Source organism: Dreissena polymorpha, chromosome 1 (genome assembly GCF_020536995.1).
Source record: "Dreissena polymorpha isolate Duluth1 chromosome 1, UMN_Dpol_1.0, whole genome shotgun sequence".
Lineage (NCBI taxonomy): Eukaryota > Metazoa > Mollusca > Bivalvia > Myida > Dreissenidae > Dreissena > Dreissena polymorpha.
The window spans coordinates 91,833,211-91,860,322 of NC_068355.1; the positions used below are offsets into that span (position 1 = coordinate 91,833,211).

A 27,112-nucleotide genomic window follows, 5' to 3' on the forward strand; every position below is an offset into this window, starting at 1 on the left:
TTAACAGCGCTATTCACCGAAGCGTAACGCTATCGAAACAATCAGAATATCGTTAATAAAGTCATCAAATTTGTACCTCAGCTTTCCAGCAAGATCATATAAGTATCCGTTTTCAAAACACACACAGTTCACACAATCATATAACATAATAGCTATTCCTTCGTTTAAATTTTCTCGAAATATTCTGACACTAACCAACGGTGACCACCTAGCCCCCATTACGATCCAGTTTTTTTCAGAGTTGTTGATATAATCCGGAGTGGTTGATGTTTCCTTTATAAGACATAAGACAGAACAGTTTTTATTCGTTTTTACGAGTAACAAAACAATACATTTAGAAATACATGTCAGCTTATTTCAAACGAGATTTACATAAACAAAAAAAAAGTATATGTAAAATTAAATTATAGTAATTAGTTAATTCAGGGGGAAAAGTGGTTGTTTAACATAATATCAGTAACAGAAGCGGTTGTTGTATTAATATATAGTTTGGAGAGAAAGAGAGAGAGAGAGAGGGAAGAGAAGGGTTAGATTGGGGACGAGGAGAGGCAAGAGAGAGAAACAGGGAGAAACAAAGGAGAACGAGAGAGAGAAAGAAGAGAGAGGAGAAGATGGAGAGGTAGAGGCAGAGATAGAGAGATATAGAGAGTCAGGAGAGTAAGAGTATAAGAGAGAGAAAGAGAGCGAGAGAGAGAGAGAGAGCTATCTCGAGCTCCTCTCTCTCGCTCTCCGCTCTCTCTCTATCTTCTCTCTCCTCTCTCTCTCTCTCTCTGATCCCCCTCTTGCTGGCTAGCCTCTCGCTCATCGCTCTCTCTCTCGAGCTCAGCTCTCGCTCTCCTCTCTCGCTCTCTCTCTCTCCTCTCTCGCTCTCTCCCTCTCTCTCTCTCTCTCTCTCTCTCTCTCTCGCCTCTCTCTCTCGCTCTCTCTAGCTCGAGCTCTCTCTCTCTCTCCGCTCGCTCTCCTCTACATAGTCCGATCTCTACTCTCGAGAGGAGAGAGACAAACCTACTACAACCCCAGAGGCAGACAGACCCGACATAGACAGAGACGATAGATACAGAGACTGATAAAGACGAGAGAGATGTAAAAGAGTCTAGAGATGAAAGAGAGATAGAGATAGAGATAGAGAGAGATAGAGAGAGAGAGAGACGAGAGAGAGATAGAGAGAGATATAGGAGAGATAATGAGAGAGAGGAGAGAGAGAGAGAGAGAGAGAGAGAGAGAGAAGGGGGGGGGAGAGAGATAGTAAACAATTGAGAGAAACAGTGGGTTCAAAATTAGAATTCCAATTTTGTATCACGAGGAATATTTTACCTTGTTTTCCCAATTTAAGTATTTTATTCCACAGACCTGTTCTCCAGATATGATCGAATGCAGGCAAAAGTCTATACATGAGCATAATACTTTTTCTTTAAGCAGCCATTAATTTTAAGGTAGCTATTTGATGTAAATATATGGTGGCATGTCGAATAACCCGTGCGAAATCCAGCATGGTTTTAATGAAGTAAGTTTATAATCTTTGCGAATTGGGTCATTATCGACCTGAAATGGCTAGATGGCACCCGGAGATGACTAGAAGCCGATTCTTGTCACCCTAGGGTGACTTCAAGCCAATTCATGTCACACTGGGATGACTTCAAGCCGACCGGGTGATTAGAATCGGCCTGAAGTCACCCCAGGGTGACATGAATCGGCTTCTAGTTACCCCCCGTTGACTTCAACACATTCCAGGTCGCAATGACCCAATGCGCGTTAATTACAGCAGTTACTATCTTGCCTACGCAACTTAAAATTCTAATCGGCATGTAATTGTAAAAATCAAGCCTAGATCATTTATTGTTAAATATAGGTTGTATAACATCGATTGACCAAGCTTTAAATAAGATTCCGGTTTCTAAGTTTGTGTTCAAAAGACTGCAATATTAAAGGCATTTAGAAAGAATTGTTCTTTATGAATTCATTTCTCACATGTCCAATGTATGACGGCGCTTTTCCGATCATTCAAGTCATAATCATTGTATTCATTTCTTTGGAGGCCATATAAGTATTCATGGCTTCGACATGGGATGTATCTGGTGTGTATCAAATTCAAAAGATTTGCGTTTAAGTTAAAATGGTTGCGTTTTCAATACGCATCATATTTTTTGCGTTTTTCAACAATTTAAATGGTTTAAATAAGCAGGTACACAGCTTACATGGGGCACTGCATAACATTTCTCACAGTGCTATTAATCGAATTCGAAACTTGATTGTATGAAGTAACAAAATTTCACTTGGTCAAACGAAATAAAGGTCATATTTACACTATATAAGTCACGTTAACAGTCCAGTCTGCATGACGCTTGGTCGGGGCATTCTTATGATAACTCAGCTGAGTTCGATAATGGTTTCGGTAAGTTGAAAAACATGACCGCCAGGGGCCGGACACTTTTCCTTATACTCCTTTAGTAAAGCCTTGTTATAACAATTGAAATCACGTGTATAGTCCAATTATCAATTAGCTTGGTCATAACATATTTTTCGCATGATATTTCGGGTGAGTTTGATAAAAGTTATGGTGAAAACCCTATTTACCGAAACAGTATCTGGGGCACTGGCTCTGACAAATGTTCATTTAAATAAATGAGGCCTCTAGAGTGGTATAAAGGTTTAATTAGACTCTGAACAACTCAATTACCACCACACACGACGACCGACATACAAAAGGCGATAATTAAAGCTAACATTTAGCACGTTGCTCTACAGTTAGAGAAAATAATAGAACATAACATACATAAGGATGCAAAAGTAGACTTGTTGACATTTACTCGTAACGCTTTAATAGTAATGCTCGAACGAGAATATCGCATATAATGTGTTCGTACTTGTGTCTATGCTTTAAGTGTATGTTTGCATGGGCATACTTAATAACTCAATTCGTGAGATATCCCGTGCTGAGAACACACATCAATATAATATAGTGTGATATTCGTATTAAAAACACTTAACAACTGTTTAAAAAAGTAGATAGTATATTTAAAATGAAATGCATTAGTTAAATGTACTTGTGGACTATTCACACAATGTGCACCAATTTTATCAGAGAAATATACTTTAAACATATGCGTAGGATAACTTTATTTAAATATTTATTTAAGTTATAAATTAATTATGTGAATAAATTGAAATAGAATTAAGTGTTCTAAAAAGATTTCAACAATTGTGTATAATTGCAGTCCTGTCTGCAGTGCTGTATAAAGTCCACATCTCACAAGCATCACGTTCATTTCCACCTTTAGATACTACAAAATACTAAACATGACTGGTAACGTTTGATAACTGTGTGCATGACACTATATCAATAGTCCCCACGCTCGACAACACTAGACTTTCATAACGTTTCACGTAACCCATGTGGGTATTGTCATTTAACTAGCCACACTTTCGCCTCACAACATCAATACATGGGCTCAGTCTGAAATTCACCACAAAACATGATATTACAGCATTTTTCTAGTAAAGATAGCAGCTTATACGAAAGCTGGTTAATATATTTATTTCGCAAAACATTTAGTAAGACATATATACATATTACAATTTTAAGTCAATTGATGCACTTTCGTTAAGGAATACATACTGTTATAGCACATAATTGACATGTGACATAGCTATACCTGAGGCGAACTGGTGTAATTCGCCGAGTAGACGACATCACCCCGATGTTGAGGCTTGTAGCAACAAACATGGATTGAGACAGCCATGGCCGCAAACAACGCAAGCGCAGCGCCTATTCCTGTAACGGTGAATGAGACATATCAATCACAGTTTTTTAAGTGAGACATCTATCAGTAAAAGTGAAACAAATTCTTTTTAGTTTTGAGCACGAATGTCATTGGACTAAATGACTTGGTCAGATGGATTTTTTTTAATTTTGAGCATGTATATATAGTAAACAAATAACTAATCGATAATAAAAACCGCAGTGGTTGGGACTAGTTTCAATAATTTGAAGACGAAAAGATTTTGTCGACACTGACTACCGGCATCGCAAGCTTGATTTTAATCGGACATATTTGTTTCAGTTTTGCAAACATCATTTTCTTTCAAATGGAAATATCCATTAATAATCGCATTAACATTAACATAAATACTTCGAGTAGAATCAGCGTCGTGAAGTAGATGACAAGGCACATAACTATAATATGAATATGTCTTAACAGTTTACAACCAGTTTCACAAACAAGTGCCTATTATAACACTCAGCATCATTATTAAGTTCAAACATGTTTAAATTACAGCATGCGAAGAACTTAGTGAAGAATACATCATAAGACGCGTTTTGACGTCCTAACTACAAATAAGATTCATACCACAGTCGCCACGTTGATAAACTGACACAGGATGTCATGTTGTAAATTATAAGTACCTGACACGAGTAACGCCCAGGGAAAGTAAATTTCAAAGCTAATTTGACCATTGGAGCTTGTGTATAACGATGTTGTCGTATCAACAAACGTCTGGTTTCGGTAACCTTGGATACCCACCGCGCCGAATACAATCAGAGCTGAAATAGATTCGAAAGCATACTTACATACGAAAATTATATGGTGTTTTTTTAATTCTGAAGCTTACATGTAAAAAACAATCTATTTTATTTGTATTCCTAAAAAACCGCTGATAATAATCTTATTTCGTTATGATGAAAAGTTATATCGTTTAAATACTGTTGCGATATAGTGCAATTTTTTTTAATCTTCGAAATTTTAATCTCAGCAATATCGCAATTTATGGAGAATATAGTATAGTTTTTTTACATTCCTTGTACTCTATATGTTAAGTGCTAGAACTGACAATTTATTCATATGACAGAGAAGCGAAAGAAAGTAAATTAACGATTGGGTAATGCAAAGTCAAGAAGTTGATTTAGATGTGACCACGAGCATCTTTAACCAGTGTCTAAAAAGGATTAGAATTTGTTTTCTTCCAGGTTACCCAAACTACCTAAAAATTATCGGATATGTTTACTAAATTGATACCCTTATTTGCTCACCTGTGCACAATATGCTTATTGTGATCGCCTTCTGTCCGTCGTGCGGCGTCACCATTTGCCTTTTTAACACATTAGAGTCCATAATTATAGTCCAATCTTCATAATATTAGGTAAGAGGGTTTGTGCCAATGATATCTCGGAAGGGTTCGAATATGGTTCAGGTTGGTTGATAAACATGGCCGCCAGGGGACGGGGCATTTGTCCTTATATGGCTATAGCAAACCCGTGTTTACACTCTAGAGGCCACATTAATTGTCCGATCATCGATGAAACTTGATCAAAAGATTCGTACCAATGATATCTTGGATGAGTTCGAAAATAGTTCCTGTTGGTAAAAAAAACATGGCCGCCAGGGGGAGGGGGGGGGGGGGCATTGTTCCTAATATGGCTATGTATGGCTATAGTAAAACCTTGTTAACAATCTAAATGCCACATTTATTGTCCAATCATCATGAAACTTGATCAAAAGATTTTTCTCAATTTCTCATCTTTGATGAGTTCGAAAATTGTTCCGGTTGATTGAACAACATGGCCACGAGGGGGGGGGGGCGGCATTTTTCCTTATATGGCTAGAGTAAAAACTCCTTAAGTCATAAACTCGGTCAGAACAGTGGTTTAATCATATCATGGATAAGTTCGAAAATGGTTCTGGTTTGAAAAACATGGCCGCCAACTGGGCAGTCTTTATATGGCTATAGCAAAACCTTGTAAGCACTCTAAAAGTTGCATTTATAGTTCACTCTTAATAAAACGTGGTGGTCAGAACATGTGTTTTTATGATATATTGGGCTGCACAGAAAAGGTCAGTTTTTTTGTATCTCAGAATAGCGACTTTGAGCTTTTCAGGCACTCTTGTCTTATGAATACATAATAGAATTGTTTAAGACAAATAACAGTCTATCTTCGCAGTGATTACATCCGATTCAAGTCAAAAGTCGATTGTTGAATGAATATGTTTTCAACATCCATATTGTAGATATATTTTTAAATAAAAGATGTATAAAATGTATTTATCTATTAAAGTATTTCGTTTCGGCCGTGTTGCCTCAAACAGAACATCCCATTTAAGATTTAATGTGACCAAGCACTTCATGCATATGCATCACTTAGTTAAAAAATATTTGAATTGTTGAGTATAAACCAACTCTAAAATCCTACCGCACACAAAAAACACGAGTGCTGCTAGGACAGCTAGAGCCTGGCTGGGGTTGAGGTTGTTCTCGCGGTGGAAGTGGATAAGCACGAGGACGAAGCCGAGCAAGCACATTGACTCGCCAGTCATCACGAGCGCTTTGATTACCTCGAAATTCATGGCAGGGGCTGGAATTAGATGGAATAATAGCAGATCATATTTATGGTCAATACTTTGTGGTCCAAGACAGGTAAATGGTCTATAAAAAAATGATACCGTTTATATGTTAAGGATGTTCGATCGTTTTGTGATAATTTTCAAAATATCCGGAATGCTATAATTTTTTGTATGGTGATTAATGAATCTGTATCTGAAATTAATATAAAATAAAAAAGAGAGGTCACCGTGAATAATTTTGAGATAACGAAGGTTTTTAAATGCCATGTGCGTTTGAAAAAAGGTCATTTTTGCGGGGCATAAATTTGGGGGTACGGTAAAATGTTTTTGTGTAATACATTTAAAATGGCATAATAGTATTGAGATTGCATTAGATTAGCAACTGTAACATGTGTATTATCATAGTGAACAGTTTTAAAACCAAAAATTATGGAAATCGTAAAAAATAATGAGAAATAAGTATGAATAGTTTTTTGTTTGTTTTGAATTTTTTATTGCACAGTTCAAAATAGATAACATGCAATACAGATACATATTTCTGTTGATGTAATATTCATATTCATTTGAAGTTCTCAATAATTAAAGGAAACTAGCTAAGCATTAAAATTAAGTAAAGAAATTGATAGGTCACCGTGGATTTTTTTTTGCTATAGACATTTTAATATGGACTTAATTTCAAAAATACAATGACTAACATTGTAATAGTATTTAAAACATATCTATATAATAACTGCTCCATAACAATCAAATTATCAACTGAAATGTGATACACGTAGAAATATTTATAATGTATATTGTTATGAAAATATTTCAGATGTAACAACTGAAAAAACAATGTTGATGTTCATATAAACATCTTAAATTACCCCACCCACCTGTTACCCATGTTGTTGGTTTTAAATTGAACATATGTATTAGGTATTTTAAAATTATTTTTAGAACTGTGTGATGTGTATTTAAAGACAAGAGGCCATGATGGCCCTGTATCGCTCCACTGCTGAAAAAAAGACTGAAACAAATATTCTCCGCATGTGCAGATACTTAAATATAGGCCCTATTTAAGCACATGTACAATTTTGTGACCACCTGGGCTGGGTAAAATTTAACCCCAGGGGCATAATTTGAGCAAACTTTGTAGAGGACTACTATATCTCACTCCATACAAAATGTGGTGGCCCTAAGTCTTAGATGTAGAGTTAAGGACAAGAATATTTTTAAAGTTTTCACAAAATAAGCAAGATACAAGCGTATATAATGTTCAATTTTGTGACCCGCGGGTCAGGGTCAAATTTGACCCAAAGTAACAAACTTGGTAGATGACTATAAGATGTTCCTGCATACCAAATTTGGTAGCCATAGTCAGAATGGTTTTCAACAAGATTTTTTAAGATTTCACAAAATAGGCGCTTTTTAAGCGTTTATTAAATTTTGTGACCCCCCGCGGCAGGGTCAAAGATGACCCCAGAGGCATTATTTGAACAAATTTGGTAGAGGTTTATAAGATGTCACTACATACCAAATTTGGTAGCCCTAGGCCCAATAGATATGGACAATTTTTTTTTAAGTTTTCACAAATTAAGCACTTTATAAGCATATGTTCAGTTTTGTAACCCCCGGGGCAGTTTCAAATTTAACCCAAGGGGCATAATTTGAACAAACTTGGTAGAGAACTATTACATGTCACTACATACCAAATTTGGTAGCCCTATGCCATACTAATATGAACAAGAAGATTTTTAAAGTTTTCACAAAAAATGCCTAATATAAGCATATGTTCAATTTTGTGAACCTCAGGGCAGGGTCAAACTTGACCCTAGGGGCATAATTTGAACAAACTTGGTAGAGGACTATAAGATGCCACTACATACCAAATTTGGAAGCCCAAGGCCCAATGGTTATGGACGAAAAAATATGTGAAGTTTTCACAAAATAGACCCTATATAAGCATATGTTCAATTTTGTGACCCCGGGGCAGGGTCAAATTTGACCCCAGGGGCACAATTTGAACAACGTTGAAAGAGGAACTATCCTGAGAAATTTCATCACAATTGGACCAGTAGTTTAGGAGAAGAAGATGTTTAAAGGAAACGTTCAGGCACGCACGTACGACGGACACAGAATCATAACATAAGCCCCGCTGGCCTTTGGCCAGTGAAGCTTAAAACAACAAAGAATACAATAAGCTGGGCAATTATGTTTCACACACCATCTGTGGTTTAATGCACTGCCAAAAATATCTTACAACTTAGGTGAAACATGAGAAATACAACTGACATAAGAATCACAACTATGTTCGTCATCGAGAAGGAAAAACAATTATGTAACAGCTATTAGATTTCATAGCTTATCTATATACAAGATGCAAATTACAATTGGTTAGATGTCAGGCAACAAATAACTCGCTATTGAACATATTATTTTCTTTGATTTTGTTACTCTGATTTGTCCGTTTGTAACCTCTGACAGGGGGCTCCTCAAACCACTCAGTCCGTTTCTTTTTGATACAGGACTCAAATGTTTAAGTTGAAATCCACTTCCTGCAACTTTCCTTGCAACACCTTGACTTATAAATTTCATGTATAATTCACCAATGACGTCTTTAACTAAATGTTCCCGCTTATATGATTTCATATTTGGTAATATTTCCTTTAACATTTTTAAGTATCTAAAAAGCCACAAATATTTTGCTGAAACTCAAACATTTTTCAACAAGTATGGATAGCACGGAGCAACACTATACAATCAAAAGACTCTATATTATGCCCAACTAAAATAATTGGTGAACATTTCTGTAAGAATGTTATAAAACTTGTCAATGCAGATTTGATGGGGACAGCTGTTACTGTTTGTCTCTTGACAAGCATAGAGTCGCTAACAACTGTCACTCCAGTTATTTCTGACGCTTGCAAGGAAATCTTCTTCTCATGCATCACATATGTTGAAAATTGACCAGTTGAATGCACTGCATTATGTGAGAAGTGTGCTCTGAAAAAACAAAACAAAAATTTTAAATAGAAATTGCACAAAATCCATTTTAGCCCCGTTAATCACAGAGCCCTGGGTCGCTCCCCCAAGTACAATGTAAACTTCTTAAAATACATTTGAAGTGTTTACAATAAATATAAAAGGGAAAAACATTGCCCCCACCAGGACAGGACTTTTTTTGAAGCTTAATGTGAACAATCGTAGAAGAGGTTCCTTCACATTCATTCTCTATGCATTGTGGTTTAAGAGAATGTTCAGTTGAAGGGTTATTGATCGGAAACAATTTTCACACTTATTGTGACCTTTGACTAAGTGACCATAATTTAAATGGGGGTTATATACTGTCCAATCCCTATGCACATGGAGAGTAAAAAGCCAATCAGTGAAAAAGTTGACAAATTATTGATCGGAAACTTAATGATCTACCCACAGACAAACATCCAGCAAAACAATATTAACTCTCTCTTCCAAGGGGGGCATAATAACTGTTATTATGAAAATTGAAACGCTCTTTTCTTCCATTCATGGATATATCAAAGAAAGTTGTTGGCATCTAATGATCTTATGTATTCATAAATCTGAAGAAGCGAAGAGAAAAGTGTTTAAATTCTTAAATGATGCACAATAATATACTAAAGCCAGTTGTGGGTAATGTAAAATTGCATCATCTAAGTGGTATTTACTATCATTTTATCAATAAAGATTAAGAATGATGTATTATATGAAAGCAAACTGAGAAATTAGTCTGAACATAACTCTTGTTGCAATTCAATCATATGCTAGGTTGACCAACAATTCACACGATATCTCTGACACATTGAGTTACTCAGCAGTAGCAGGTTGAATTATGTTATACATGTAAGTAAATATGTATATTTTTTAATAGAAGTTCAACTTTGGAGATTTAGAGTACCTAAATACCTGAATTGGACCAAGATAAACTTCTGTATGTGCAACACTGTGAATAAGGAATATGTTAAAAAATAAACTTTACCTAACCCTCTTGTTTCCAAATCAAAGAAAACAAATTCCTTCCCAGTCGTGTCTAGCCCTGCTTGACCAGGCTTGGGTATAGGTGGGGGTATAGTTGTAACTTCAACGTCTTGGTCCTCTATGTTTGAACTGTATGTTGGTCCCACTCGTACTTCTTGCACTGTCCTTTGAATGCCTGAACAGAAAAACAGAATTTCAAATTGGAACATTTGCTTGCATCTTCGTGGGTTATCTCCGATTTTTATTTAAAGAAATGATTACACAGCACATTAATGCTTTTACAATAATCAATTTACAAACATTAGCATATGCTTTTAAATGTTACTACTACTTTGCATATATAATTGATGGATCTATTGATACAATCTACAACAAGAAATGTGTCCACACGACACGGATGCCCCAAACTCCAACTTTGTAACTATATAAAAAAATAATCCATACAATTGTAAGAAACCCAGTTTGGTGAAGATCGGATGAAAACTACTTGAATTAGAGAGAAGGCACGACAAGTGTGAGGGACTGACCGACCCACGGACAGTGCGAAAACTATGTCGCCAATTGGGGGCATACAAATGAAGAATACTGTGTTTTAAATATAAAATGCCCATAATTAAAAATACCGTTCGAGTTTTAAGTCTTATGCGTCACTGTTTTGCTGCACGAGTAACAGCTATAGCCTTTCTTTTTTTGTGCTGAAGGTCATGGAGAAGGGCCAGTTTCGATGTTAAAGTCCCAGGTGAAACACCCAGTTTTTGATTTACCTGAAACAGATTGCAGTAAATGACAGAACAGTTGACAATGCACAATGCTAGAATATGCGTATGCGGAATAAAATAATATGAAATAATGTCACTAATTTACAAAAGTTACAACATTTTATAAGACCTAGTGATCTACATACACACAAATAAGAATTAATTCAAGCCCTTTATTTTCAAAACCAATACGTATTTGACAAATTGAGAATATTTATGTTTTGTAAACTTGTAAAATTTCATATTTATTACCGGTATTAATAACTAGGACTGCAGGAAGAAAATAAACTTATGTCACTTTAAAATATACATGTTTAACTAAGGACAACCATTCACATTCTACTGTAATTGTGTTTACTGGCAGTAAATCAGACAAAATATGAAGGAAAAATATAGCAAGTACAATATAAAAAATGTATGCATGTAGACTACACGCGAATTACTTAGAGATAACTATCTGAATGTATTCAAAAGTATCAGTAATTTAGACAATAAATCATGATATAATGCACCAATGTACCAAAAAGACAAAGAAGTCTTACCCAAATGCAAGCTTTGTGATCATGTCATAAACTCTGCCATGTTTCCGTCCAGTAGCCACATTATTTACTGCACCACAATTGCTAAACTGTATGTCCAAAACACATGCCTGTCCGAAATCCCTGCTTTCTACAGTGTTAAGTAAATTCATGGGCACTTGACAAGCACTGCATGCTAAAAGCGATTCGGTCAATGTGTCGAGTTCAACGACACGTCTACCAATTTTATATCCAACTAGCATCGCTGTTGTCACATGTGGTCTCGCTTACCGACGAACCGATAGAAAAATCGTCAAAATAACAGTGGTCATACCGGAAATCCTGATTGTCGGTGGAAATAGTCTTTCTATTGAAATCCACATTGTTCTTTTGAACGTTGTTGTTTTCAATACCTTTTAAGTTTCGTTTTGTATTCCGAATTATATCCAAATTAGACATTTTAAATGAAAATTATTATGCCAAGTATCTGATTCTCATTGTTGACAAATTATCGTTTCGTTATCAATAGACGCTTGTATTTGCACAGAAAATAACATCTACAGCGTAAGCAAGCGTTTCATCGATGTCGATCACGAAGTGACGTCAAGCAATCGAACGCTTGGTTTCAATGCAGTAAATCTCGAAAATATGTAAATGCCGAAAATTTAAAGGCGCATAATCAAAACAGTAAAACTAGAATTTACACTCGTTTATTCCAACCTAATATTTTGAAACCGTGAAAATATATAAAGGTTTTTAATTTTCACGATATAGTGAATCAATTACCGTAAAGTGGAAACGATCGAACATCCTTAAGATGTGTCGGACTGGAATCGTGGTCGTCGAATATATCCAGGTTCAAAAATAATCCAATCGTCAAAAATAGAGAATGTACTTTTATTTTATTAAATCACTTAGAAGTACTGTTCACTGTTGTGTAATTCTTGTAGTTTCTCAACTCATATAGATTTACATGTATATATAAACTAATAATCAACTCTTACATGAAGAGTACCACATAGTTCAGTTCATACGAAAACAAATGATGTATTTTAAGTATATGCTTAGTGATGTTTAAATTGACTTAAATCACTTACATTTTACAACATAAAGTGTCTGTCATTTATAACAAATCTGAATATTAAAATTACATTGTATGAGGTGTTCGCTAGTGAAAAACTTATCTTACAACTAAATTTACCGTACCATAACATAACAACAAGTCACCCAAGTACTTCTGTTTAATTATTTATCTAAGAGATATAAGATTTTGAACTTCATTCACAAATTGCCATATACTGTGAATCATATATTGAGGAATTTTAACCGTATCCGATGGTTATTATCTTTCATTATATTGTAACGTTATCATGTATAATATGAACAAATTACTGCATGCGAAGTGAGTGCGTATGAACAACAATTTTGTCATAAGAATGTACTTGTATGCATGCAAATAAAATGTTGCACTTAGTAATTATTAAGATGAGGTTTAAATGAACAAATATAGTAGTATGTACATAAAATATATCTTAATACCCTAGTACCAAGTGTAAAATCAAATATTTTTAGCCGTAACACTTTTCCCACGCAAGCCTGTTCCTATAAACTAACAAAGTAAACATGTTAATCTGAACAGAATTTTGGAAACTGCTTGGTCATCGCTTACCTGTGGCAATACTTCGGACATATGGTTAGGTAACAATCAAATTGATGTTAAAATATAAAAAAAGAACAATTTGACAGTGTGGTCGAATTAAATGATTACCAAACTATTTGATCACTGAAGTTAAAATCAGGATGATCGAATTAAATGGTGACAAAACAGTTTTGTCAAGGAGGTTTAAATCAGGATAATAGAATCAATTGGTTACGAAACTACTTTGTTATTGTGTTGGAGTGTGGGGATAGACCACGTTGTTTAATTGCTAAAATATGTGAACGGTTTTCACGTTTTTGGAACATGTATAAAAAGCCGTAAAAATTTCATATATTGAGCCACTTCAATAGCGAATTGCACAGAATACTTCCCAACTTGGACGGACATTTACTTGTTGGACGGATTATATTTGTGTTGGAGTGTCTTGTTTCTATCTTGTTTCAATTATTTAATAAGAATCATATACAGAATAACACAATCTATACTATCATTTAACCAAGAATAAAAGTTGATATATTATAGAAAATGACTTGTTGCCTACTTTCGCAAACTGATGGGTCGTTAAACGAATATGGAACTTTTAAGTCAAGACAAACAATTACACAAACGAACGAATTAAACGTACGAACCTTAGAACACTTTTAAATACACAATAAGGGTAAATCAACAACCGAGTGCCGCAGGGCAAACAGTATTATGTTTGTTTTTAACCCAGTTATGCCTAGTGGACTCTCCCATCCTTCTAAATTTGATCAATTTATTTCCAAAATTAGGGATTTCTAGTATATTTATTTCTATATTTAGAATATTTCTTACAGAAATTCCTTTAAGCAAACAGCGCAGACCCTGATGAGACGCCGCATCATGCGGCGTCTCATCTGGGTCTACGCTGTTTGCCAAGACCTTTTTTCTAGACGCTAGGCATAAATGGGTTAAATAAAGTTTAATTTAAAACATGTGTTTCTGGAAATTGTTGTGGCTAAAACAGCGGTCATAATAGTATGTTGAATTGACAGCTTATAATTCGATGATAAGCGTATACTATGTTGTATCATTTGGAATCTTATTGTATAAAGCAATCGCAGCCTCTTAAAAAAATTAGCGTAGGATCGATTGTCCGAATGTTATAATATCCGGATACCGAAGCGATGATAATAGTCTGGTGAATTAGATGATAATTTTAACAGATATGATGGGAATTTTAATGTCACACAATTTCACACTATTGCGAACAACTACAGTTCCTTCAACATTACGATGTGCAGGTATATTGGGTGTTTCTTACTGAACATGCAACGGATTATTATATTTACGATTACGGAAGTCTCGATATGGTTCAACTTGTTGTTTGAGCTGCGCTCTGTGAAAAGGGGGTTTAATGCATGTGCGTGAAATGTCCTCCCAGATTAGCCTATTCAGTCCGCACAGGCTCATCAATCATGGACCACACTTTCCGTCTAAATTTGATTTTTGCTAAGAAGAGACTTTCTTGAATTGAAAAAATATCATAAAAGCGGAAAAGTGTCCTTCCGATAAGCTCGTGCGGACTGCACAGGCTAATCCTTGTCGGCTCTATACGCGAACTCATTTTGTTCGTGCTGAAATCTGGTTTAACAAAACCGTATCGTCGGTAACTGGCATCTGTTTGTTTAAGAATTTTTCAAAGTGAACATGTGATTATTATAAGCGCACAGCAAATGTTCTCCGATAAGCTATGATAATCAAATACATATTCGATAAGATTCTATAGTATTTTACAATTGAGAACATTCTACTGCGCAGTACTTCATTAAGTGCTGTGTTATGTCTCAAACACCTGAATCCTAACGCGTGTTCTGTATGCTTACAGGCACAGGTAAATGTTATAACAGATTCAGCCGTAATGCGTAACAGACCGTTACTATACGAGGTACCCGGCTCCTTAGAATCTGTTCATCTAAGGATTCGCATTCATGCAGGTTTAATTATCCTAATGTTCACGTGTGATTGTAGTAATCGGTCTCCCTTTCATCAAGAATGCGATTGATCAAGTGATTTGTTTTAATTTAACAGTCATCAGCACTTGTTGATTGTAGTCACTACTTGCGCGTAGTTGGAAATAACTGCAAGCTAGAAGTTGATGCTGGGCTAGGCGGCAAAGAGTTAACCGCGGTCAAGTTGTTGTGGTCAAATTTCAACTTTTCACATCGTATATATGTCGTGTCGCTATAGGATTATAACCACGAGTTCTCAGATAAGTCTCTATACCTATTTTTGTCCCAGAAAATAAACTACCTACTCCATATTTAAAGTTAAAAACAAACAGCAAGAGTAATCGTGTTCAAGTAACCAAGATACATAATCTTGGCAAGTTTTGTGCGTGTCTTCGTTGAACAAGGTCCAAAAAGACAGCATGATATAGTCCGAGAAAAGACATTGCATCACCTCTAATGATAAAAATATTCAAACGTGTAGCAATTAAAGTTGTTCATTGACAACAATCGAAAAGAGGCTAGCTCAATTTGCACTACAAATGAATAACTTATATGTCGCAAACACAGGTGGTTAGCGTGTGGCTATGATATTAATAAGTGAAAACATCATTTTGAATGATAAATTATCATATTATAACGAAAAATCTTCTTTTCTGAAGAAAAAAAATGTCACTATCAAAGATATATATAACAAGGTATCCAACTCGAAATCATCCGAAAACGGGGTGCATCGTTTTGAACAGCCATTACTTCATCAATTTTGCAGCGATTTTCATGAACCCGGTCTTATTTTAACGCAGAAATGATTTTCCTTTCTGGAAATGTATATATCTTGTTATATTTCTACACATGCTGGGTCAAATTTTAAGAAATAACGTGATACACAATTCGCTTGACCCAGTTAACATCGATCAGACCGTAGTTGATGTTTCGTTATAATATGATAATTTATCTTTCAAAATGATGTTTTCACTAATAAATATAATAACCACACGCTAACCACCTGTGGTCGCAAATGGCAGATTGTATCAAAATACTTTCAGGAAGCATAAGGAGGTATGTCCAGCCCTTGAAGATCAACACTTAAGCCTACTTAGAGCAATAGACACATTTATTTTATAACAAAAAGCAGGAGTGGGTTCTGGAACACATTCAATTTTAAACAACGCTTTAGCAGAAAACGGTAAAGACGTTGATTAAACTTTCCATATATGTAACTTTACATCTTTTAAGAGTTTCAACTCATGCTAACACTTATGCAGGAATAGTAAATAAAGAATAACAAAACTATGAAATAAGAGAAAACGCCTTACTTTCACCATCGCTGTCCATATTTCCAAATGTAAACATGGTCACACAATCCTTAGCCATTCCTCCATTTTGACAGATGATATTAAACCATAATCCTATATGTACCTCCACTGAACTATCCTTGAGGTCAGTATGAATCTCCATTGACATCCGAAGCCATGCCGGTGCAATTATACCAGTAAGGTGAAATCCTATTGAAAATATCGCCAGTACAATTACCAGCATTCGAAATGGCGAGCACTGCATCTTGCCAAATTATGATGCTAATGTTGAATGAAATTTGTGTAGTTGTTGCTCAAATTAGTGTTAAGATAAAGCGTGCGCCGCGCTACACGCCTGAGGCTGAGGTAATACGAGAAGTACCTAGGGAGTATATTTTACATGATGAATACTCGGCTAAATTTCTAACCTCCCAGGCAGGTAATTGCAAACAAAAGTTGTTTCATGACACTGAGTGTATTTTTAAATTGATAGCCCTCTATGCAAGCTGCTTATTCCTATTAACAAACAACAATAAAAAATTATGACAACCAAAAAGAACACATATAAAAAAGGTTTGAATATTACGAAGTACTAGCTAGTAAATCGCTTTTACAGCGCGGTTGACATTTTCCTTTCTTTTAAAACAACGCTGCTTTCCAACTATCAAATAAAAATGATCAGTATTATCACGATTGAAACCCTCGCACTTTGTTATTAAAAAGGAAGACGTTATTTTGGTTGGATTGCAGTATATTTAAATTCAAATAACAAGGGATAGCAAAGAAAAATGCATTCAAATAAGTCATCAATATCTTTCAATAGTCACTTTTTTGACTTTTTAAAAGTCTAACAATTTAAATGGTCAAAACAACGATTTAAAAGTACGCACAAAAGTGTAAAAATGCAAAAGCCGAAACTGGGCGAATTACGAGAACATTAAATTGGTAGTATACACATATATATAAGCAAACTATGTCTAAAATATCAGTAAGTATTTAAGCCAAGTATCGACGTAGAATATAGCACAGAGGATTAATAATATGAGATGTATTCTGAAAAAAAATGGTGCTTAATGTATGTGCGGACTGCACAGGCTAATCAGGGACGACACTTTCCGCTTTTATGATATTTTCGGTTTAAAGAAAGTCTCTTCTTAGCAAAAATCTAGTTAAGGCGGAAAGTGTCGTCCATGATTAGCCTGTACGGACTGCACAGGCTAATCTGGGACGACACTTTACGCAAATGCATTATGCACAGTTTTCTCAGAACGCGACTCATATTATTAAAACTCTGACGAGTTATTACGTGTTTCCTAAACATAGATAATCGCATATGGTTTGAAGTTTTGGAGCTTTTGTTTTCTTTCTTTCATAATACAATGTTTTCTTTCTTTCATAATAAAATACTTAAAGTTATACGCAACTCTTATTTAACTTTGAATTCCACTTTTCCTTACAAGCGGTTTATCTAAAGTGGTTTATGTTATAGCATGTGTTCATATACTCTGCAGCTCTTCAAACGCTGCCTTTAATCTTTCACTTTCCGTTATGAAACTATAAGCTGCATGAATATATTACATCTGGTTACAACATATGAGCATTATTTGAATCGTATTTACAACTACACGTATTATTTTCGCGTTAAACGGCTATACTTTTGGTAACATACAAACACAATTATAATATTTTTATAAATTTGTTCTATATACAAATAATAGAGTTATACTATAAATCAGCTTATGAAGAAATGTGTCAAATTCGCATAAATCGACTTGCTGAATTGACTTACTGTTGGTCTACAAATAGAACGATAACGTGATTTTGTGAGCTAACTGGCATACACATCAGAAATCGACGTTATTCGTTGAGTGGGATTCATACATATGAAAGTAAACGTTTTAACATAAAACAGAAATGTTTGTGCCCTTTTAAAATAGGAAACAGATACAAGCAGATATTAAAGAACAACACTATTCGTTATATTGACAGCATGCAGCCATAGACCACATTCAGTTTATTCATGGAAAAACATACATAACCATGGTACATATAAAATCCATACTTCACACCAGTCTATATGAACAGCACACAGACAAGTTAAACGTAAAAAATGGGGAAAATAATAAGAAATGTGTACAATAGCCAAATTGTGTTCAAGCGACATCAAGCCGTATATTCCACCGATGTCAAGCCGTATATTCCACCGATGTCAAGCCGTATATTCCACCGATATCAAGTCGTATATTCCACATATATCAAGCTTTATCATCCTGCAAAAATAAAGGAATAATTTTCAAGCGAGTAAATAGAAGTGTTAAAAGTTAACTATTCTGGATGAGTATCCATCTCTTAGATAGGGTAATAACATGTTAACACTTCAAGTGGGATATCGTCTCATACAGTAATATTTTGTTTAATGATGGAATTTTGTGATACATTTCCTATTTTCTTTTTATTAAACGTTCATATCCGGAACTGGGTTGATTAGGAACATCAACAAAGTATTGTTGTAAATCTTTTAATTAATATAGATGTATAGTTTGACACGTATATCAGGAGAATGCGTACCTTTCCATCGCTGACATAGTGCGCCGTATATCTGGTGGACTCTCCGCCGATCACCGGGGAGCAGCAGCACACTCGGACCCCAATAACAATTGCTGTAATCAGGGAAAACGCCCCGCCTATTCCTGTTACACAGAACTTGGCATTTAATTACAAATATTGATCGAAACTATAGTTTGCGAAGAAGCAGAGACGCCGAATATATTTTACGAATCGACGTATCAACAACAATGTCTTGTTCTCAAGTAAATGAATGAAATTGATCGAGCGTCAACCCAATTATCGTAAAGTAACGTATCATAGCAACAAAGTGTCGTTTATTGACCGATAAATAGCGATTATGCGATACATATACTTCGAAGTCTTAAGTTTTCTATGAACATAGTTCGACATTCCCCATGCTAATAATAAGCCGTTTTGTAAAAAATATTTTGTTCTCTCATTAATATAAAACATGATCTAACTGGGCATCGCTCTGCGCCGAGTGCACAGGCTAATATGGGACGACACCATATGCACAGGCATAAAGCCCCGTTTTGACACAGCGTGGCTTTATTTGAATATATCGTCAAAAATAAATATCTAGTTATATTACACACTTAAGTCACCTGAACAAAGTCGCTGGATTAACAACATCCATGTTTTTGTAAGACGGACGTGTATGAATTGTCGTAACATACACTTAGACATAAAACAGCACATTCACAAAGAGTACGGACCCATACCAGGCCCATATAATTGAGTGCTTCAGAGCTAATACCGAGAGTTTCAAATAATAAAGAGGTACAATTTAATTTTTTCACCAGCGCTTGTACTATTACATAAACTGCAATTCGTATTAACTTTTTTTAGATCCACTACACTGATGCACAGTGACAAGACATGCATTTAACCTTATATTAAATCATTAAAAAAGTCTTACTTCTGATAAGATATTGTGCAGGAAATATGTTTTTCAATAATTCTATATTTAACCCATTTGTGCGGCGCCTAGCGTCTAGAAAAAAAGCCTTGGTAAACAGCGTAGACCCAGATGAGACGCCGCATGATCCGGCGTCTCATCAGGGTCTGCGCTGTTTGCTTAAAGGAATTTCTGTAAGAAATATTCTAAATAAAGAAATGAATATACTAGACATCCCTAATTTTGGAAATAAACTGATCCAATTTAGAAGGATGGGAGAGTCCACTAGGCATAAATGGGTTAAACACTGAGTTAAATATATGTTGCTACATGTACCTACCCGAGACTACAAGTGCCCAAGGAAGGTTAACCTGCAGCCCAAATGTCAAGCCTCCCGGACCTAACACGACGGTCTTACTGGCTGCCTGGGCCATCGCCGTATGTTTGAAGGCCTGGACTGCGACGATTCCCATCACTACCGTTGCTGTTTTCGAGAATATGAAATAAATATACAAAAGTTGCCATAGTGATATTGCCGCTTAACGGTTACTCATACAAATAAAACGGAATACCAAGAAACTTGAAAACGTTCGGTGCATTCGATCGTCTTATTAAGAATTATAATAATGTAAAGACGCTTAACGGTCATATAATTATCATAGTAAACGTATAGAAAATTATGGAGAAGAACCCTATAAGATATTGATCTTTCGCTCTTATTGGCGTCGCACTGAAGTGCGGCGACTCGTATGCAATAGGTTTTTTTTCGCTTATGGGAGGAGAAGTTAATTTACGGATCAATGTTTATATTTTTGTTGTCAGCATATCTTGCATAGTGGTGAATTTTTGTGTAAATTAGTGTAAATAAGTACTGCATTTGTGCCTATTACATTTACTACAACATTTATTGCCAATAATGCAAAGCTAATTTTTTAAATTAATAACTGATCACAGGGATTGGGCAATAATAAAAGATCACAGGGACTGGGCAAATACGCGAACCAGTGAAACTTTTAGGTTTTGTATAAAAACAAAATATAATCAAAATATATTTATTTTGTGGTTTTCAAACAAAAGCGCAGCGGTTCCGTAGTGTAGTGGTTACACGCTCGCTTCACATGTGAGAGACCCAAGGTTCGAGCCCCAGTAGAATCAAATTATTTTATTTGTGTTCTATGTTAACTAATTGTTTTGATGTAGACATTGTAGTTTAAATAAATATGCTGTTTTATTGTAACCATTTTTGTTTGTATTATGCCCATGAAATATATGTGTGAGAGAGTGGGGGTTCGTAAACACATTAAAACTTTTGCAGTGTTTTCATATCAATGAGTACTCAGCCCCTATCGTAAATGAGCAACATAAAAATAGGTTCAGAATCATCTCCCCTTGAAGTTGAGAAAAATATTAAATTACGCTTACAAGATTAAGCAGATTTTGTAAAACCTACACAGTTCTGTTCCATTAATGAAATTTGCACACGGATGCCAGTAAAAAAAGGAAACAAATGTAAACAAGGGACAAAATTGTCACAAAACCAGGTTTTCATTGTGAAAAAAAATCTGATAAAGGGAGAAAACTCAAACTGAACTTTTGAAATGAACAAACAAAATTAACCCCCTTTGTAAGTTTGTTTAAAAAAAAAATCTATTTTTAGTCGTGGCGACATTGACATTGGAGATATTGACGTGATTCTTTCGTCCGACACACCGTCCCATGATGGTGAACAAATGTGCCAAATGATTTTAAAATCTCACAATGAATGACATAGTTATGGCCAGGACAAGCTCATTTATGGCCATTTTTGACCTTTGAACTCAAAGTGTGACCTTGACCTTGGAGATATCGACGTAATTATTTCGCGCGACAATCGTCCAATGATGGTGAACAAATGTGCCAAATGATTTTAAAATCTGACAATGAACGACATAGTTATGGCCCGGACAAGCTTGTTCCGCCCGCCCGCAAGCCCGCCAGCCAGCCAGCCAGCCAGCCCGCCCGCCTTCGCCAATCTAATAACCAGTTTTTTCCTTCGGAAAACCTGGTTAATAAAATGAAGTATGCAATATTACGGGGTTACAACAAAAAATCATAGGTAATAGTTATTTGGGGGTTACAACACAACATCATAAATAATGGTTATTTGGGGGTTATAACACAAAATCATAGATAATGGTTATACCAGTATCTTTTCTATTTTGTTTAAAATAATCGGCCACTATATTAATATTTACAGTAGAAAAAAATCGTTCCATGTAACTTCATTGAGTGCCTTTTACACTGAAATTCCCGACGCCCTTTGATGCTTTGCATCAAAACTTATCTTGTTCTGTTTTGGAACAACGTTTCTCAGCTGCAGCTATATATGCTATTCAAATGTATGCCATGAAATAAAATTGCGCACATTATTGTATGGCGATGAAAATCTTTCCTTTGTAGATAATTTAGCTGTGTTTGATGCAGTACATAGTTTCATCGAAGGCTCGGGAAGGTTTGGGATGATATAACTATCGGTTCTCTTATTTTTTACATTTTCTTTTCTTAACAATTATTTCTTTGATTCTGCTTTGTTTTCTTAAATACACTGTTTCAATATTTCAAAAAAACAAAACAATTTTTATTCCAATGATACTTACATACTTGTTTAACCTCGAATCATTATTCATTGCTTTGTGTTTAAAATGCAAATTACCGTCACTATGTATGTTAATATATTGCTGGGGAAAGGAACCCTACTAGCTTTGCTACCGTTCCAATCCTATAAACTGAAGATGTTTGTAAAATATCTTGTACACACATTCTAGAATAAATATGTTTAAACCAAATAAAATATGTTTCGACTAAAGTAAACGTAAACAAATGGCACTGACTAGGCTACATTAATTTTCATAGATGTCAACTTTTACAAAAATTCATTACAAGCTATGTTTAACGAATTACTCATTTTTTGTAAGATAAGTTATGAGCTTCGCTTTGGAAAAAAACTCTATAAGGAATGTGCGTTAAGTGTCGTCCGAGGTTATTAAGTGCGGGCTACAAAGGCTAATCAGGGACGACACTTATGCACTTGGATTAAACTCCGTTTTTTTCAAAGCGAGACTCAATTGTTACCCGAGACGCCAAATATCAGGGATCCTATAACGGCCACCACCTTCCTTTGGTGACCGGCGTCTTCGCGATGGAAATAGAGAAGAACAAGTACGATTCCGATGACGCATAGGACGACACTGATCATTAATAGCACCTTCATCACTGTGAAACTGGATACCACTAAAATAAAGAATAGGCTTGATGTGTATAAGACATTTTAATAAGTGTCCTTAAAATGCGTTTACTAAATCTAATTACAATTCTTATTACAGTTAATAATACACAATTTAATTCGCAAATGGTCCTATTGCAAAACGGCCAACTAACGGGTTATTTGTTTTTTTCCTTTCCGTTTTCCAATTTGAGCGAGTCAATTTAGAGATGCTCTGTGTCATTTTTTTTGAAAATTTCAATCACACAATATTGCATTAGTTATACGACAATACGACAATACATCTAGCCTGAATGGATACACCTGATTTGCAGAGAAATGAGAAGTGTCACATTAAACACATTTAAAAATTCATTTTTTAACTAGAGTCTCATGGAATGCAACAAACAGTAGCAGACTCAAACACAATACAGGGAAACGTCAGAAAAGCCATATTGTTTGATACATAAATAAAAAGGAGCTATATAGAGAAAGACACCATTTAGGACCACTGACATTATCATTTAATAGTATATACCCAAGGCATAATTAGGTGCTCAATAAAGATCATAATACATTTTATAAACAAAATAGACGGTGCACGCAATTTTTAAACTCATGTTTATCATGTAACATTACATTTTGAGGGTTCTACGTCGCATTATGCCAATATGTTTACTTGAGGCATTTCTCTTCATTACATCGACCTTTTGCTAACTATGCATTAATGAAACCCATTCACATTAATGACCTAATGAACGGAAATGAAATGTCATTACCAGTTAAGAAATGACGGATTCAGCTTTTCTTCTTAAAGTTCAATGTCTACATCTAAAAAAAAGCATGCCTACATTTGCTATTCATTTTGTATATGAGAATTTAAATTAAGCGACACATATGTTAATGTAATATATGCATGTTAAAATTGTGATTGCTAAATGGCAAGCATCGTGAATGTCTAAGGGTTTATTGCTCAGCATTCGAAATTTACCAACAGTACAGTTAAACGAGTATTATATAAACTGGATAACGACAACTACTCGTTTGCATATATATGCTGCAATTTTTCTATGCGACAATGATTAAACCCTTGATACATTCAACGATATGAGGTCAAAGCAGGTTATTAACAATAAAAACAAAACCGAATAGCCCGAATAGTAAACCCGCAAAACAAGCCGCCACAAATATAAGACATATCGTCTCTGCAATACATTACTAAATATTTCTATATAACGGTCGACAACTGGTCGAAAATTTTGTAAGGAGAATCACACAACGTTCGATTTGTTCTAAGTTTTTGAAAGAAAGTTTTGTTGTGTTTAAAAGAGCATAAATCTGCAATAAGAAATTGAAAAACAATCTTACCAAGCCATGGCTATTTAATAACAATGTGTACAATACGTATCTACATTTCCTGTTACCAAAACGACATTTATTATTTGCTACCAGTGTTTATTGTTTTGGTATCTAATTAGTAGCCGGACCTTATTTTTGTCATTTCAAACTTTACGTTATCGTTAGGGATTGTAATCGTTCTCAAAAAATAATATTCTAAAACGGAACACATGTAATTTTAGATTAAATTGTTTTTCTGCGAACACATATCAGACTTTTTATGCTGCCAAGTAGCATCGCGATGGAGGTCGTGCATTTCTTTTGTGAATAATCTGCAAGACTTCCACTAGTTCTCAGAACACCATACCCGATTATGTATTAATAGTATACTATCAATATGTGTCACATTACGGACATAAAACATGAGCGTAAAGTGTCGTCCCAGATTAGCCTGTGCAGCCCGCACAGGCTAATCAGGGACAACACTTTCCGATTTTATTAGATTTTCGGTAAAAAGGGACTTCTTTTATCCGAAAAGTACCATTAAAGCGGAAAGTGTCATCCCTGATTAGCCTATGCGGACTGCACAGGCTAATCTCGGACGACACTTCACGCACATGCATTTTGCCCAATTTTCACAGAACAAGACACATATGTTAGTGGCAAGTAGCTTACACAATAGCGTTCAATTCATTGTGTGCAATCCTCTCATGGACATATGAATATGTTATTGTAAATGTAATATTGACTAATATATAGTCTGAAATAAAATATATGATTGTCATGCGTGCACGTTTCAGATTAAACACATGAAAATGTAACAATAATAATTTTGCAAACGTCGCGTCGATTTTTCCTTAAGTCTTATGCATCATATTCCAGAACTTATTTCATTGTGTTCATAACAAAATGAATACATATTTTAAAGCGCTTTATCACTTATGCCTATTTTATTGCATTTGATATGGTTTATTCATATATTATGTTTATTTAACTCGGTCGAACCTAGTTTGACTATACGTATTTGCGTCTCATTGCTAGAAGGGTCCAAGAGCATGCTTCCCCTGGGAAAATCCTTTTGGAACATCAAATGAAAGGTTATAAAGATGACAGTTTTTACACGTGAGTCTTTTTTATCACAACATAGGTGGTTGTCATATGCCCTGCGTTTTAACTTCTTTTATAAATCAAGTGGTCGTAAATGTGTCAGTGCGCAAGTCCGAGCAGGACCCTGTCTAATGTTTGATACTTATTTGACGTATACTCATTATTTAGTCCGTTGAATATTTAAGAAAAGTGCAGTTTGGATACAACGGAATAAACACGAGTTCTCTGCACGAACAAACACTTAGAAAGAGAGCCAGTATTTAGGTGCGCTAGTTAAGACACGAGTTCTCTGCACGAACAAACACTCAGAAAGAGAGCCAGTATTAAGGTGCGCTAGTTAAAACACTCCAATTGTCGTCGATAAAAAACAGCTCAAGTAGGCTGTGAGTTGTTAAGTTTCAGTGTCGTATTTGTTGTTGTTGTTTTTTCTTAAGTTCTTCGAAGCAATTCAGCATATGGTCAAACATATTGTATAAAGAATAAACATAAAATAGTATTGGATAATGTTATTGAACAAAAATATACATATACTAGAGATTTACTTGTAATGTTATTGAAATGTTATAATATGTAAAATGATATACGTACTTTCGGATAAGTCCAGGCCATAGATACTCCCCAGATTGTTAAGCGCCTGGCATTGCTGGCCGTTTGGAAGGTTCAAACACACTTGGTGGTACCACTGACCAGAGCTGACTTCCATGGATACATTCTCATTGGGCCTGTACTCAAATCGCATCCATGCTGGTGCTATTAGTCCAGCGAGCTGTAAGCCCATGGAAAACAGGCACGACAAAATGATTATTATTCGGAATGTATAGCACTTCATGTCGTATGTGTTACAGCTGAAGAAGTGATTCGTCTTACAGAATGTGGCTTCTACATATCTGACAACCAAGCAGTATGCCCATTGGTTACGAATAGCAACTTTACAACTATTGAATTCAGGATTTGTTGCGGCGCAGGAATACACAGTTCACCATTGCTGAAACAAACCGTGATATACATCTGTGTCACGGCCTGATGCAACACATTATTTTGTTTTTGTATAAAGTTGCTTTTTTTCTTTAAAATTGCACGTTGGTTTACTTTGCAAATTGTAATTACGAATAAAACATACTCTTAGACAAGATTAAATCGCAAATCAAACGTTTGTAGTATTGGTGAGTAGTATTGGTGAGCGTGATAGTGGCTTTAATAATCATTGTCGAAAGGATGATGTGCATCTTTTTAATTTGTTACGCCTATTTATTGCTTTGTTTAAAAGAAATACAGGCATTCGTTGTATCAAGCGCCGATTTTGTGTCAAATAGATATTCTATGATTCTCTCATTGCAAGAAGTAAAGGACCTTTTACAGCAGTTAACGACAAAATCCAATTTGCAATGCCGATTTCGTTTATAGCTTTTTTTGAGCGATTTCGGGCACATATTTGACATGATT

At 35.3% G+C, this 27,112-nt stretch overlaps 2 protein-coding genes and 1 long non-coding RNA gene across 3 annotated transcripts; all 3 read right to left on the bottom strand.

Annotated features, from left to right (window-relative positions):
- Positions 1–2,993: 2,993 nt before the first annotated feature.
- Positions 2,994–16,873, bottom strand: LOC127840647 (uncharacterized). The gene is made up of 5 exons (XM_052369062.1): positions 16,539–16,873; positions 6,188–6,349; positions 4,406–4,543; positions 3,654–3,772; positions 2,994–3,454 (listed from the first exon to the last, which is right to left on the bottom strand). The coding sequence occupies exons 1-5, from the start codon at positions 16,780–16,782 to the stop codon at positions 3,437–3,439; spliced, it is 681 nt and encodes a 226-aa protein (XP_052225022.1). The 5' UTR covers positions 16,783–16,873; the 3' UTR covers positions 2,994–3,436.
- On the bottom strand, positions 6,453–12,401 carry LOC127840768 (uncharacterized). Its single transcript, XR_008030540.1, has 4 exons — positions 11,617–12,401; positions 10,940–11,080; positions 10,318–10,491; positions 6,453–9,323 (listed from the first exon to the last, which is right to left on the bottom strand). It is a non-coding gene; the product is annotated as an uncharacterized LOC127840768 (long non-coding RNA).
- Positions 16,874–18,176: 1,303 nt separating the features above from the next.
- On the bottom strand, positions 18,177–26,676 carry LOC127840657 (uncharacterized). The gene is made up of 5 exons (XM_052369073.1): positions 26,258–26,676; positions 23,095–23,253; positions 20,324–20,467; positions 19,086–19,207; positions 18,177–18,787 (listed from the first exon to the last, which is right to left on the bottom strand). The coding sequence occupies exons 1-5, from the start codon at positions 26,496–26,498 to the stop codon at positions 18,773–18,775; spliced, it is 681 nt and encodes a 226-aa protein (XP_052225033.1). The 5' UTR covers positions 26,499–26,676; the 3' UTR covers positions 18,177–18,772.
- Positions 26,677–27,112: the final 436 nt, after the last annotated feature.

Bases quoted from the DNA above. Each gene is read 5' to 3' on its own strand.
- LOC127840657 (XM_052369073.1), bottom strand. From the start codon at position 26,498: ATGAAGTGCTATACATTCCGAATAATAATCATTTTGTCGTGCCTGTTT. The intron at 20,468-23,094 runs GTAACAATTGAG...TCTCGAAAACAG, and splicing joins CCTGATATTTGGCGTCTCGG to CAACGGTAGTGATGGGAATC. The intron at 19,208-20,323 runs GTAGGTACATGT...TCTGTGTAACAG, and splicing joins TTGGGCACTTGTAGTCTCGG to GAATAGGCGGGGCGTTTTCC.
- LOC127840647 (XM_052369062.1), bottom strand. From the start codon at position 16,782: ATGCAGTGCTCGCCATTTCGAATGCTGGTAATTGTACTGGCGATATTT. The intron at 4,544-6,187 runs GTAGGATTTTAG...AATCTATTTCAG, and splicing joins ACTCGTGTTTTTTGTGTGCG to CTCTGATTGTATTCGGCGCG. The intron at 3,773-4,405 runs GTACTTATAATT...TCACCGTTACAG, and splicing joins CTGGGCGTTACTCGTGTCAG to GAATAGGCGCTGCGCTTGCG.